At 32.7% G+C, this 13708-nt stretch overlaps 2 protein-coding genes across 2 annotated transcripts; both read right to left on the minus strand.

The window, feature by feature from the left end:
- On the minus strand, positions 519-1544 carry LOC109328424 (AT-hook motif nuclear-localized protein 28-like). The gene has a single exon (XM_019561890.1). It carries the CDS (start codon positions 1542-1544, stop codon positions 519-521), a length of 1026 nt encoding a protein of 341 aa, XP_019417435.1.
- Positions 9318-11932, minus strand: LOC109341340 (protein LATERAL ROOT PRIMORDIUM 1-like). The gene is made up of 2 exons (XM_019579246.1): positions 10212-11932; positions 9318-9863 (listed from the first exon to the last, which is right to left on the minus strand). Exons 1-2 carry the CDS (start codon positions 10891-10893, stop codon positions 9514-9516), a joined length of 1032 nt encoding a protein of 343 aa, XP_019434791.1. The 5' UTR covers positions 10894-11932; the 3' UTR covers positions 9318-9513.

Below are 13708 nucleotides of genomic sequence, written 5' to 3' on the forward strand. Positions count from 1 at the left end.
TTGTTCATCCTAACAAATATTATTATCGGAAATCAAATTCTTGATATTTTGATCATCTTAATAATTTAGTATAACCTTATATCACTATATTAACACCTTGTTGGTAAAATATATTTGGTTGATAGACCATAAAAATGAGAAAAATAACGAGATGAAGACAATCAACTTTTCAACTATATTTTTTATATTATTAAAAACCAAGGGAAAGAACTGATAGTTCTACAACACTGTAGCATATAACTTACTCGATAACATAAAGCTTTGAAAATTGTAAAATTGCTATATGATCTAGAACTTATAATCTCAACCATATATAAATTATCTTTCTTGAAAAACAAAATATTATTCCTATGAAATTATATTACTGGAGAGATGGTCGGGAAATAGATTATATCTTCTGACCAATCACATATTACCACATGAATAAAATAAAAAATTTAAAAATAAAAAATAATATTCTGATTGATCCGAGATAGACAACAAGATATTATTAGACACATGTGTGTACTTAGCAATTATTACTGCAGATGATTGAGGTGGTTCCACTGCAACATGTTCATGTTTGCAACATGCATTTGCCTATTCAATTGACCAACTGAATTAGAAACACCAAAACCAGACATGTTAGGCATCATGAGAATCCCATTGTTGTTGATGTTGCTGTTAGGAACAATGTTAGCACCACCTGAATGGCCACCATTAATTATACCAGCATACCCATTAATATTATTATTATTCTCATCATTTTCTTTCTCACCTTCTTCATCACCTTCATCAACAACATTTTCATTGATCAATGAAAGCCTATGAAACTCAGGTTTCTTGAAAACAATGGCCATCACAACCACAACACTAGCAGCCATAACTCTCCCTCCAATAACACCACCAAACACTTGTCCCTGAGGCCCTGCAACACAGATTCCAAAGGAAGAACAAGGAGGAAAAGAAGGGTGATTAGGTGATGCCAAAGAAGGGAAACGAACACCAATATAAGACCCAGTTAAGGATATTATACGAAAGGTTCCATGAATAGGGAAAACAGATGCACATGACACATGGTGACGAAGGGTAATATCAGTGACAGAACCAGAGCCACTAAGGACTGAGATATCAACACGGTGGTGACGTGCAAAGTTGATGAGACCCTCAATTACATCTTTTCCTATAGGAATTTCAATAACAACTGATTTCATAGCATGTTCACTTTCTTGTCTGATAATAATAGGTGCTTTGGGCTTATTCTTAGACCCAGATGGTCTTCCCCTAGGTCTCTTTGAAGGTGTTACCAACCCATATTGTGGTTGGTTATTGTTCATGTTTTCTCTTTGGAGGAGATAGTAGTTGGAAGTAGTATCAGATGGTGGTGGTAGGTTATTGTTGTTGTTGTTGAAATGGTTAGAGAGGGAGGGTTGTCCTATTATTGCACCACTTCCGGTGATGGAGCCACCACCATGGAGGGTGGCAAAGCTTCCTGGGCTATGGTCAGAGGAGATGGCATCATCAGAAGTTTGGGAAAGAGAGGGTACAAGAGAATTATGTGCCATTGTTGGGGGATTTTCAAAGAAGAATAGAGTGTCACAATGTGAAGATTTATGTTTGCATTAGGGTTCTTTTTATATGAGTTTTGAGCTTTGAGTCAATATTGTGGGTTTGGTGAAGGTTCTGGTCCACAAGGGTGTAAATAAAAAAAATTACTTTAAATTTCTCAAAATTTATATAGATGATGATTATTGAATTGGTAAAATTATATTAATTATTACATTTTAGTACTATAATGTGGATATTCCCATGAACAATATTACTTCTAATAGAGAATATATGTGGCTAGATAAAATATAATTTCAAATCTTATATTTGTGAGAGTTCACCCCCTGCTTATTACTTGGTTTTACTCGTTTACTCTTATTAGTTTATTCTTTTGTAATAAACTATTAAATTTTTTTTATAAATATTGCAAGCAGTTTTTTGTTATTATATTGGTCAACGATGTGCAAATTTGTAACTGAAAACATGCATCATTTGATTAAAGGTTTAAAAATATACTATTTGAATACAATGATTAATTATGGTATTTCACTGTTAATTGAATACAATGATTAATTATGGTATTTCACTGTTAATTCAATAATACGCGTTGATAACAATTAATGTAAAAAAAGGATTGCCAAAAACATGTAAAAATAACAAACACACTTTCACAGTTGTTTGATTATATAAATGTATTCCAATCCTATGTAAATTATTTTGCTTTCATTACATCAATTAAAAGTGAGAACATATTTTGTCCCACAATATATTATGTATTCTGAATTATAATTGGTGAAAAAATATTTAATAACTAAAATTTTAACTAAATATAATTTTACAATCAATTATGACGAACAATGATCATTTGTCCAAAAAAAAGAATTTGTCCAACAATATATCACTAAATAATATAAAATATTAGTTTATATTTTTTATAATTTTATTTTTCAATTAAATAACATATTTTGATTGGTTTAAGACACGATTAAAAATACTGGGACTGAAGATCTTGATTCCAATTATAACTGGTAATTTAGAGTGAGACATATCACAGAAAGAAAAGTACACAAAACATGTTGGTCAACTTTTTGTGTACGTGAATGGGCGTGATTATATATGGACATGATGTTTGAAGGTAAATAATGAGAATGTTTTGTCGAAATATGTTAGTTTAAATCATTTCCAAGCAATGCTATGCTCAAATTTTCAATTCTCATTCAAATCTATAAATATGTATTTATTTTTTTCCATCAAAAGTGTTCTACCACCGAGGACAGCTAATACTTTTTTGGAACGTAGAATTAATGAAGTGATTTTTGACTCCACCAACTTTATTATTAAATAATATTAATTTGGTTATTGAAAGTTTTTATATTAATTCATTGATTTCCTTATCTATCTCTTAAATGCATATACATGTATAACAATACTTACTAATTGAATGATAACATATTAAATATGAGTCTTCAATTATGAAATTGATATAGGAGGACCTTATGTGATCAACTTTGACATTTCATCATTCATATTTAATTATCATTTATTTAACACTTAAATATGAATAACCTCTCTCACTACTAGTAACATCTATAAAAAAGTACTATTGGTTTGAAATTTCCAAAATCATCTTTTAAGATAGAAAGTTTAGGGCAACAAGAAGATATATAGCACCTTAGGGTGAGCAAGATTCGATTCGTAGATCTGTCTCAATCCGATGAGTTAGGGATGAGACCCACTTATCCAAATAAATAAAAAAAGACAGACCCGATTAAAAGGGACATACCTGTCATAAAAAAAGATGTGTTCAGGTCTATGTCTGGGTAACCCGGCTCGTCCATATCAAGAATAGTTGATAAATATCTACCAATACTCATTATGTTTAGCTCACATAACTCAAATATCTACAAGCCCGCAACATATCCACACAACTTATCATATGATCATTATTCCTTATCTTTTTTTTCATTGCTTAATTATCCTGGATATTGAAGGACTCATGCAACGAAAGTAAAGGACATTGCGACGCTAAAGAGTCAGTTAAAAGTTAGTTATTGTATTCATTTTTGTGTGAAATTTTGTAGTTTATATACTGATGTATGTGAGAGGCGAGTTTTAGTTGAGTTTATATATAGATTGTGATAATTTTGATTGTGCATGTTTAAAGATTTGAGGGAAAAAATCTATATTTGTCATTTTGTCTTTTTCCAACCCGGACTCGTCCCTATCTTGACCCATCTTATTTTGGATTTGTCCCTCACGCGTCCCTGAATAACTAGGGACAGTTTAAGATTCAAAAATTGACCCAATCAATATTTAGGAATAAGTGACGAACATGCTTAGCTCGTTCCAACTCGTTTCACACTCACCCCTATATTACGTGATAATATGAGAATAAGAAAAACAATAAGAATTTGTAATTTGATACATGATAGCAAACTATAGAAGAAGAAAAAACATTTTTATGCATTTTATTGGTATTGTAGGAACTGGAATATAATAAATGCAAATTAATATGACCATTAATGAGGACTTTTGGAGTTATGAAATGAGAAATCTTCCAAGTCTCATATTGAATGGAGGAGAGAGTTTGAAATGTTTTATAATTCTTAAATTTCTCTTTGGGGTATGCTCCAAAGAGTACAATGGGTTTTAGGATGAGAAAGAACTCACACAAACAAAACTCATTCCAACACATTCGCGCACACCACACTACTATCGCCGTGCGGCTCGGTTTAGGCTCAACGTTCATTTTAATAAATAAATAAATAAAATCTTTTTTTATATTTTTGGACGTATGGCTGACCAAGTCAATGCCCCTGTGGCACACGTGGGGGAGAGAAATTAGGTCAAGAGGGGAGAACCCGGTCAATGGGAGAAAGATCCGGGTGGGGCTCCTTCCTGAACAATTGAGCATCATTTCCTCGAGAACAGAGAGTTGTGTTGTATTATCCTAGGGACAATGCTACAAAACGTCTTAAAGAGAGCGACATGATCTTGAATCAACCAATAAGTATTTTTTCGTGTCATTTTAATTGTTTTCATATTTCTGATGGTATATCATCACTTTTTTTGGTTATGAGCTAATCTTTTACGGGCTGTGTGACAGCCCCTCTCAACATGTGTTACTCCCAGGAATGGAACACTTGACATTTTGGTCTTTCTAAGAATCTAATGGATCTTTATACCATTAGATCAACACTGTGTTGGTAATGATTAATCGATTTGACAGTCTTGGAAAGAAAGATGGGGTTGGGTTAAGGGTTGAAAAATCATGGAATTTATATATTTATATTTAATGGGATAAGTAAATATCTATAAAAACAATTGTATTTATGTAAACTTTCGCTTATACAATATTCAATTTATTATTTTAATTCAACTTAAAACTCCATACTCAAAATTCCCAAAATTATATTTGAATCAATTATTAGGGTCACATATTGAAAAACAAAACAGACCCATATTAGCTATTACATGTTTGTATATCAATATTTCACATGTAATCATATTAATTAAAATCAGTTAAAATGATCAGAAATTATCACGCCGACCAGTTATCAATTACATTCTAGTGGTTAAACTTGTATGTGTTCATTTCAAATTACAATTTTTTTGAAATGCATTAACTTTTACCAAAATATTGTTATGGAAAATAATCACACCATCATGAGTGTAATATATACGCATTAACAATGTAAAAATTTACGCATAATTATCGTATTATCCACAATCGATCATGTGTAGAAGTATGTAAAGTGGAGTTCATAATGCTATGTCAACACAACCAAACCTGGACCATGATAAACAGATCCCAACAGGACCAGATCAAGCTATCATCATTCAACCTCACACAACATGTGTAGTTGTAATTGTAACTCTCCTTTCAGTTTGTTATTTCCTTTTCAACATGTGTCTTTTATTCAATCAGATTGTTTAGTTTTCTGATTGAACTTTCTTTCCTTTCTTGCACTGGTATATAAGAAAGTTGCTTGTGTTCATGTGGTGCCAAGATAAGGAAGAAACATATTGTAAACAATTCAGTACAATGTTCAATAAACTCATCAGGAATTTTTCTATTCTTAGCAATAGTGTGTCTAACTTAATTTCAATTTTATTGTTAATAATTTAATATTTTATGTATGTATGGACTAATTTCACCAATATTTAAAGTTTAAGGATTAATAGAAAGAAAAAATAGTTTACGATGTCTACTTATAGGACACATAAAATTTAAGGAGGTTTTGTGAACTATTGCCAAATAATAATAATATAAAAACTCACAATTTCAGTATGCATCTTTTTCTCCACACAACCATTCCGCACATACGACCATCTAGGCCATGATAATAACAGACCCATTTTTTAAATATAGTTAAATATTTTTATTTCCCTTTTTTATTTTATTAATATGTTTATTGTTATAAATCATATAATAGGTTTACTATATTTCATATTTCTACTTAAGTTCATTCAATACATATGATAATAAGATAAAAACTTTAGTATTCATTATAATTTAAAATTTATAAATCAATACTTTGTTTTAATTTTTGTATTATATTTCAAATAGCCTTAAAAAAATAGTTTTGTTGGTAAAAATTGTCACATAAAATTGTAAGAACTTGTCAATTTTCATAAAAAAAATCTATAAAATTTGTTTTATTAAAACTAACGCCCATAAGTTTTATCTGCATAGTGCTTCAGAAATGTCATGACCGATCGCCCTTATGCTAAGTGGCATAGAGATCCCATGTGAATCTAAGTAATGACATTTTTTTAGTACAAATAAGTATATACTCTCACTATTTTGATTAAGGAACTAATCCATTATGGAATTTGTGGTTATTATCTCTCTCAACAAATATTACTCCTAGGAATTGAACCTATGACCTTTTGGTCACCCTACAAATATAACATATCTTTACACCACTAAATCAACACATTGTTTATATAGGAGCATTTGAATTTGATGGATACATATATAGGAGCACATTTGTTTATGTATCAATTATATATTTTGTGCAGGTTTCATTGTCCTTGCTTACCATATATGGAGACAGTGCCAAGTACCCATATATAATATATGATAGAAATATGGCACTCTACCGAAAAACGTGGCATTGAAAATAGTCCACTTTTTAATATAATGATGTCAAAGCAATTTTGTTAGTTGGACCAAATGCTCACAATAATTAGTGCAGACTGAGAATTTTTGCTTAGGAAATGAAAGAATTTTTGTTCAACATGGAACTTGGCAAAGGAAAATTTGTCAGACATGACAAGAACCTTTGCAGCCTTATATTCAAGAAATCGATTATATGAATCGGACAACATTATAATAAAAAATAATATATAATAACAAAGTAATAGTCTTATATGTGGTAACTATGACAAAAAGTTAAGATCATCCACCCTTGAATAATTGTAGAGCTGTGAGTTCGTAAATGACAAATAATTTAGAACCCAATAGATTTTTACTTGCAAACATCTATTGATTTTTAAAACTTGTGTAATTCACTACCATCTTTGAGAACGAACTAGAATTACTAAAATACCCGCACTCCCTCAATAGTTTAGTCTAAATTAGTATGCAAAGAAACCTTTAATAAATAACAATACTTCCACAACATCATCCACACATGTTAGATTCGAATCGAATGTTAATGAATATAATCTCTAAACAAAAACAGAACCCCAACTCTCATTAACGATTCTTATTCACCAAGAAATGAACAATGCAAACAATAATATCAATAATTAATTAAATATGATAGTAGTTGAAAAACAATCAAGAATATCATGAACATAGCCAATGTTAACATCTAAAAAAATGAGGTGTGCTACATTATAAAAGAAAGAAATGCCATTTTTGGTGTGCTACATTATAAGGAATATGTGAAGAAAATTAACTAGACAAAGCATCAAATACATATGCATATCCAAGAAATAACATGCCATATATTATTAGAAGAAAAGCCCACAAAATAAAACACATAAACCTGTGATTAATTTTATAAAAGAAAAAAAACATCATCACAACACGACAAAAGAGTTATTATAATTCAGCACAATAGAAAGCAAAAGGAGCATAACAAAAATTGCTTGAAAAACATTGCTATTCAAGCAGGTGCACAAATTTCAAGTCTACTTTATTGTGAGAAATTCAAGTGGAATTGCACCAACTACGAGCACATGATCCAATCATAAGAGATTAAGAGCATATGATCCAATCATTCACATTGGACAACAAAACAAATGGTGTTGCAAAGAATCACAATTAACATATACTCTCAAATCTCAGTAATGCAAAATACATTGCATGAACCAAATATGATAAATGTCGCACAGTTACATGACAAATACATGCATTATTAGGACAAAAACAAATTGATCAAATTTCTAATAAAACCCAGACAACTCAATGATTTGCTTTCACAATGAAATGATAGGCAATGTTGGGCAGATTAACATTATTAGACAACTCATATTTCACAAAACAAAGTGAGAAAGATGAACAAAACATATTTAAAAGTGATTTTGCATGCTCAATACATATCAACTGTAAAACATAATAAGTAACCAGATATTTTAATATAACAAAGCTTGATCCTCCAATTAATAGAGTCATCAAATAAATCTCAGAGACTTTAAAATGAGATAATGTAGAGTAAAATTATATACAGGAAATTTTAACTATGGGGCAAATTCTACACTTTCAAGGACATTGGGTGACAAAAGAACATTAATATTTTATTAATCTGCTAAAAGATACAAAAGCATACCTCAAACAATGCTATGGTTCAAAAACTTCACCGAAGGAGGATACTGTTAAAAACACCACAAGACAAGCAGAATATTTAAAAAAAACAAAGTTGCATTATAATTCCCATGACAAAGTCCACCAGCAAATAAAATAAGTTAAGAAAACTTATAGGAGGGTGCAGGTGCAGGAAAAAAGATAATCCAATATATGCAATGAATGATTGAATGGAGACAATCCTTCAATTATTTAACAATATGATCAGAAATGGTAAACAAGCATTTAGCAAAAACAGAATAAGAGACACATCTAAACCTTTCCCTGGAATAAAGTATATAAAAAGCCAAGCAACCGGCCATATATAACAAGAATTATATCATTATCAAACACACAAAGCAACATCTAGGAAATTAACATTCTAAATTGCAATATCACAGATATCAATGCAATAATATTAAACAAATAGTAGTTCAAATTATTTGACGGAGCAATTTGCAAAGGAAAGCAATATGTAATAAAATAAAATAAAGAACTTAGCTTCATATATTGCTGGATAAAGTAAAGCATCATGGATAACAAAAAATGGTGCAGAAAGAAACACTAATCAGCCATGATTTTGAATAGAAACATTGCAAACAAGGTTTTAAATGTTAGATTAGATATATGGTCAGGCAAAGGTTACTTTCAGAATTCCAAACAAGAAATAAAGGAAATAAGAGTACTTTGTCTTCATGAATTCTGAAACTTTGCAGAGACTGATTACGCATAAGAGATAGTATGACCAATAAAGTAGCATGAAAAAGACAGCCATATAACGATGGTGACGTTACAACTACTACTCAAGCTTAGGTCTAAAGCACAATGTATTAGTAAAACTAACATTTATTAAGTCTACACAGTTCAAAACATGATCTACCCACCTTTTGGTTTCCTTGTTTAGCTAATTTGGTACAGGAACTTTTCTCTAATAGATAGATGATGAGGCACCATTGTCAATCAATCATCATCTCATGTAATGACAAATAGGGAGAGAAAGAAAGAATAGAACCAAAAATTAAGTTGAGATTTTGCAGAAAGGGTGACATACAATAAGATACAAAGCATAAAATAAATTATTAGCCTTAACCCCCCACTGAAATAATAGCAAAAGAAGAGAGTTCAGCCTACAAAGTTTACCTCCCCAAGCCCATGTATATTAATAAAACCTTGAATTGGGAAGGACTAACTCAATTTATTGGATTACCATAGGTTGAACCTCCAAGTAACCCTCCACCATAAACAACAGAAGGATCCATCATTGGGGATGAAGATGAAACCCCATTTCTTCCTGAACCACCGCCACCATTTCCATTTCCACCACTACCACCACCCAAATGCAGTTCCGAGAGATTGGGATAAACATCTCTATTTTCAACCCCTTGATCATAGAGAAACCCTTTAAACACATGGCCACCAATCCTTACTACAGCTTGATAAGCATACTCATCATCTCCATCTTCCACTGCCGTCACTTTAACACACTTGAAAACTGCAGGTGCACGAATCTGACCAGGCAACGGCTCCTTGATACCACCATCTGCATGATGCAATAAACCAATCACAACCCCAGCAACCTTCTAATAATGAACAACCTATGCATCCTTGAAATTCTAAAAACTAAGAAGACGGAACAAAGTTTGTAGTATTCCAAGTCCGAACCACATAATAAATCTTCATCATTTTGTTAAAAAAATAACTGCCCACCAATGAAATGCTGAATAGGTCCAAATCAAAATACGTAACAAAATGAAGGGTACCAAAAAAATTCTGCAGATATGTGAATACTACCCTCCAATGAAGTGCTGCATATATAATAAAAAAGTAAAGGTACCAAAAAATCTATGCACATTTCTGAAATGCGTGTTTGAAACTCCAAAGCACAAACCTTGATGACTAGAACTAGTGTCGAAACTCCTAGGAGGGGTGGTGTTAGAAGTGGAAGTATGGGAATTAGTTGTATGTGAAGAAATAAGTTTAGGTTTCTTAGCACCAGAAGTTGAAGCAGTAGAACAACCACCACCACCAGTAACTGATTGCATAAGCTGTCGTTCTCTCCGGCGTGCAGCGGGAACCCACGTGCTCTTCACGTGCGTAGGGCAATCAAAACCTCTACTCTTACAACAAGTCCTACACCTTTGGTTACAACAATCTTTCTTCGCTTGATTCCCACAATCTTGACACGTCGTTGTTCCACCACTATTTGTTCCCGAAACTGTTATTCCGCCACCACCTCCGCTGCCACCGCTCTGGACATAATTTTCATGACAAACATTCACGTTGTGGTTTTTCAAGTAATGGTGAGGTTGCTGATCTTGCCAAAACTGAATTCCCTGAATTCCCCCGCTGCTCCCACGATTTCTATTACTCATCATAGTTTCATTGTCAAGACAAGGTGTTGCAGCGAGGAGCGGGACGATTCCAACGCCGAGTGCAGTGGCGGGGTTGGAACTACTATTGATGGAATGATGAGGAGGGTGGTGGTCGGAGTAATGTGGTTGTTCATGGTGGTGGTGGAAGGTAGAAGCGGGTGTTACAACAAAGAGGTCACGGAGGCCAACCATGCCCATTTCTGTCGGTGCCAGGTTGTAATTGATTGGTCTAATGGTGGCGCTGGAGTAAATTCCTCCGGTTGTTGGACCGGTAGCATTGAAACCGAGGGATAGGTCGTCTGGTGGGGCAGCGACAGAGCGGTTAGCGGCGGAGGAAGTAGCTGCCCAGTCTGCAAAAGCACCACCACCACCAGAATCTGAAGCTAACCTCCTTGTAGTAGCCACAACTGTAATTATTTTATTAATATCTCTGAAGACCAATAATTAGGGTTAGTCTCACAGTTATTTGTGTTAAAAGATAATCTATAATTCTATATGAATATAGAATATTGTTATAGATCTTGTGATGAGGTGTGAATGGAAGGTAAATCTATGTGTGTATCTAATGTGGGTGTTATTGATGAAGGGTCTTTCTCTTACTACATCTATCTCTCTGCAAAGATAACAGAGAGAAATCCAAGGGAGAGAGATATTGTTTGTTAGAGGTGGGGTGGACTTGGATTTTCGCTTCTCTCTTTCTTTCTTATCTTATGCTTCTGCTACTGCTGTATCTGCTTCTGATTCTTCTGCTGCTGCTTCTGTTGTTGCTGCAATTGTGGCTACTGCTACTGTCACTTTGGCTTTATCCACAACAACGAAAAAGGGTTTTGTGTTTTTAGGAGAGAGAGATATGAGTTTTATTTCTGGAGGAGTTGCAGAAGTTGAACAGTGAATAAGAAATTTTGCTATAACGACTTTTCATTCTTAAATGAGTGAATGAATGAATGAATGCATTTTGTTATTGTTGTTTCCTACTCTTCTCTTTCATCACCATCATCTTCTTCTTCCTTCTTCCTTCTTCCTTCTTCCTTGGTTTCTTCTTAACTCAGCTTTTTCCGTTTTGAAGTATCTAACTCTCAACTAAAAAACTAAACTACTTTCGTTTGTTTTTGTTCTATAATTTGGCTTCCTTACTAGAAAGCGAAATAGAAGGTAGGTTCCTATCTAATCACGCACTCTATCTCTCTCTCTCTCTCCAATTATGAAAGTGATAAAAGAGTTAAGAGAGAGAAGTGAAGAAGAGTTTTGTTCTCTAGTTTTTGTAATTTTATGGACCCGATAAACTCACCTCAGCGCGTCGTCTATCTCCGGCGCGTGCTACATTTCTTATCTCAATTTAATTATCCACTTAATATTTTTAAGTTAATTATCAATGTGTGTTAACTGTTAAGTAACCTTTTATCTGTATTGTATTAGGCTACGCGGATTAATAGTAAGATTTTTGTCAAAGATAATTTAAAATAAAATACATTATTTTGATTAGTAATTTCTCTTCATCAATGTGCATCATGTCCCAAATACCATTTAATGAAGTAGAATTTTTCAAATTAAACTAGCAAGTTATTCATGTATTCGCACGAGACAATATTTTTTTGCTATATGATTAAGAACACATATTTCTCATGCATTCGACCTGATAAAACACATATTTCCTAAACAATTGTTGGTTTCATGCATCGTAGGTAATTGTGCACATTTTAAAATGATGATAATATTTGTATAATCATATTTTAAGTAAATGGTAGTTTGAAATTCTTGTTTATATGTTTGCCAATTTTATAGTATCAGTTCCAGAGTCTTTTCAGTCACAATTTGCAAAAATGAGAAGGTTATACCTTCTGCACTTGGTTGAAAAATTTACATGGAATTTTCCTATCAAGCATGATTTTAGAATAACATCTAAACATGTTCTCTTCACATGATAACTTAAAGTGACTACTTTTTCCCAATTAGGTTGAAACAATAATTTCTTTTATTTAAATGGGTAATTTTTTTGTAATAATTTTACATTGATCCTGTTTATCTTGAAATATATCATAAAATATTTTAACCCAATAGCTTCTAACTTATTTGATTCATTGATTTAGTTATAACTAAGTTTGTACATAGTTTTAATGCATTAAGTTGATTTAGTTACATATGAAATAGATTTACCATGCAGATTATTATTTGATTTCAAGCTCGGGTCAGTTGAGTGGGGTAAAAAAGCATATTTAACGAAGTGATTATTTTTTAAAAATTGACTTTTCCCTTTTTAGTTACTTAAAATGCGCCTTAATGTGATGACTAATAGAACTCACATATGCAAAACTTGGGAAGCCTCATAAAATGTTAGAGATAGTTAGTTAGTTGGTTTTATAATTGGCAAGTTTTCAAAATTTAGTTTTGTTAGTTAGGCATTGGCTTACTATAGATAGCTTGTGTATCATATTGGTTGAGTAATCAATACATGAATCATTACTGAATTCTTATACTCACTCTCTTATCTCTAAATCTACTATTTTCTCTAATTCTAACCTTTCTCTCCCAATCTCAACCTTATTGTTTTTTTCTTCATCCTTCTTCCATCTCAATCTTCTTGTTCACGACAAAAGGGGAACTTGTTCTTCTCCAACAAATTGGTATCAGAGCTCAAGGGAGATCCTTCGCACTCTATCCCCTCCAATTTCCTTCTTCTGCTTTCTTTAAATGGGGCACACAAGCACAAGTTTTCCAGCTAGCCTACCTGTCCTCGATGGCAAAAATTGGAATAGATGGAGCATTCAAATGAGGGCAATCATAGGGTTTCAAGAAATCTCAGAAATTGCTGAGCTTGGTTACCCACAACTCGAGGCAGAGGCAGATTCAACATAACAACAAAGATTGGCACACAAGGAGAACAAAAGGAAGGATTGCAAAGCCATGTGTCTTCTACATCAGTGTGTTGATGAAGCACACTTTGAGAAGATTACTTCAGCACAATCTTCACAAGAGGCATGGCAAATTTTAGAGAAATGTAACAAGAGAGCATGAC

Source organism: Lupinus angustifolius, chromosome LG02 (assembly GCF_001865875.1).
Source record: "Lupinus angustifolius cultivar Tanjil chromosome LG02, LupAngTanjil_v1.0, whole genome shotgun sequence".
Classification (NCBI taxonomy): domain Eukaryota; kingdom Viridiplantae; phylum Streptophyta; class Magnoliopsida; order Fabales; family Fabaceae; genus Lupinus; species Lupinus angustifolius.

Bases quoted from the DNA above. Each gene is read 5' to 3' on its own strand.
- LOC109341340 (XM_019579246.1), bottom strand. From the start codon at position 10,893: ATGGGCATGGTTGGCCTCCGTGACCTCTTTGTTGTAACACCCGCTTCT. The intron at 9,864-10,211 runs GTTTGTGCTTTG...TGCATCATGCAG, and splicing joins CACTAGTTCTAGTCATCAAG to ATGGTGGTATCAAGGAGCCG.
- LOC109328424 (XM_019561890.1), bottom strand. From the start codon at position 1,544: ATGGCACATAATTCTCTTGTACCCTCTCTTTCCCAAACTTCTGATGAT.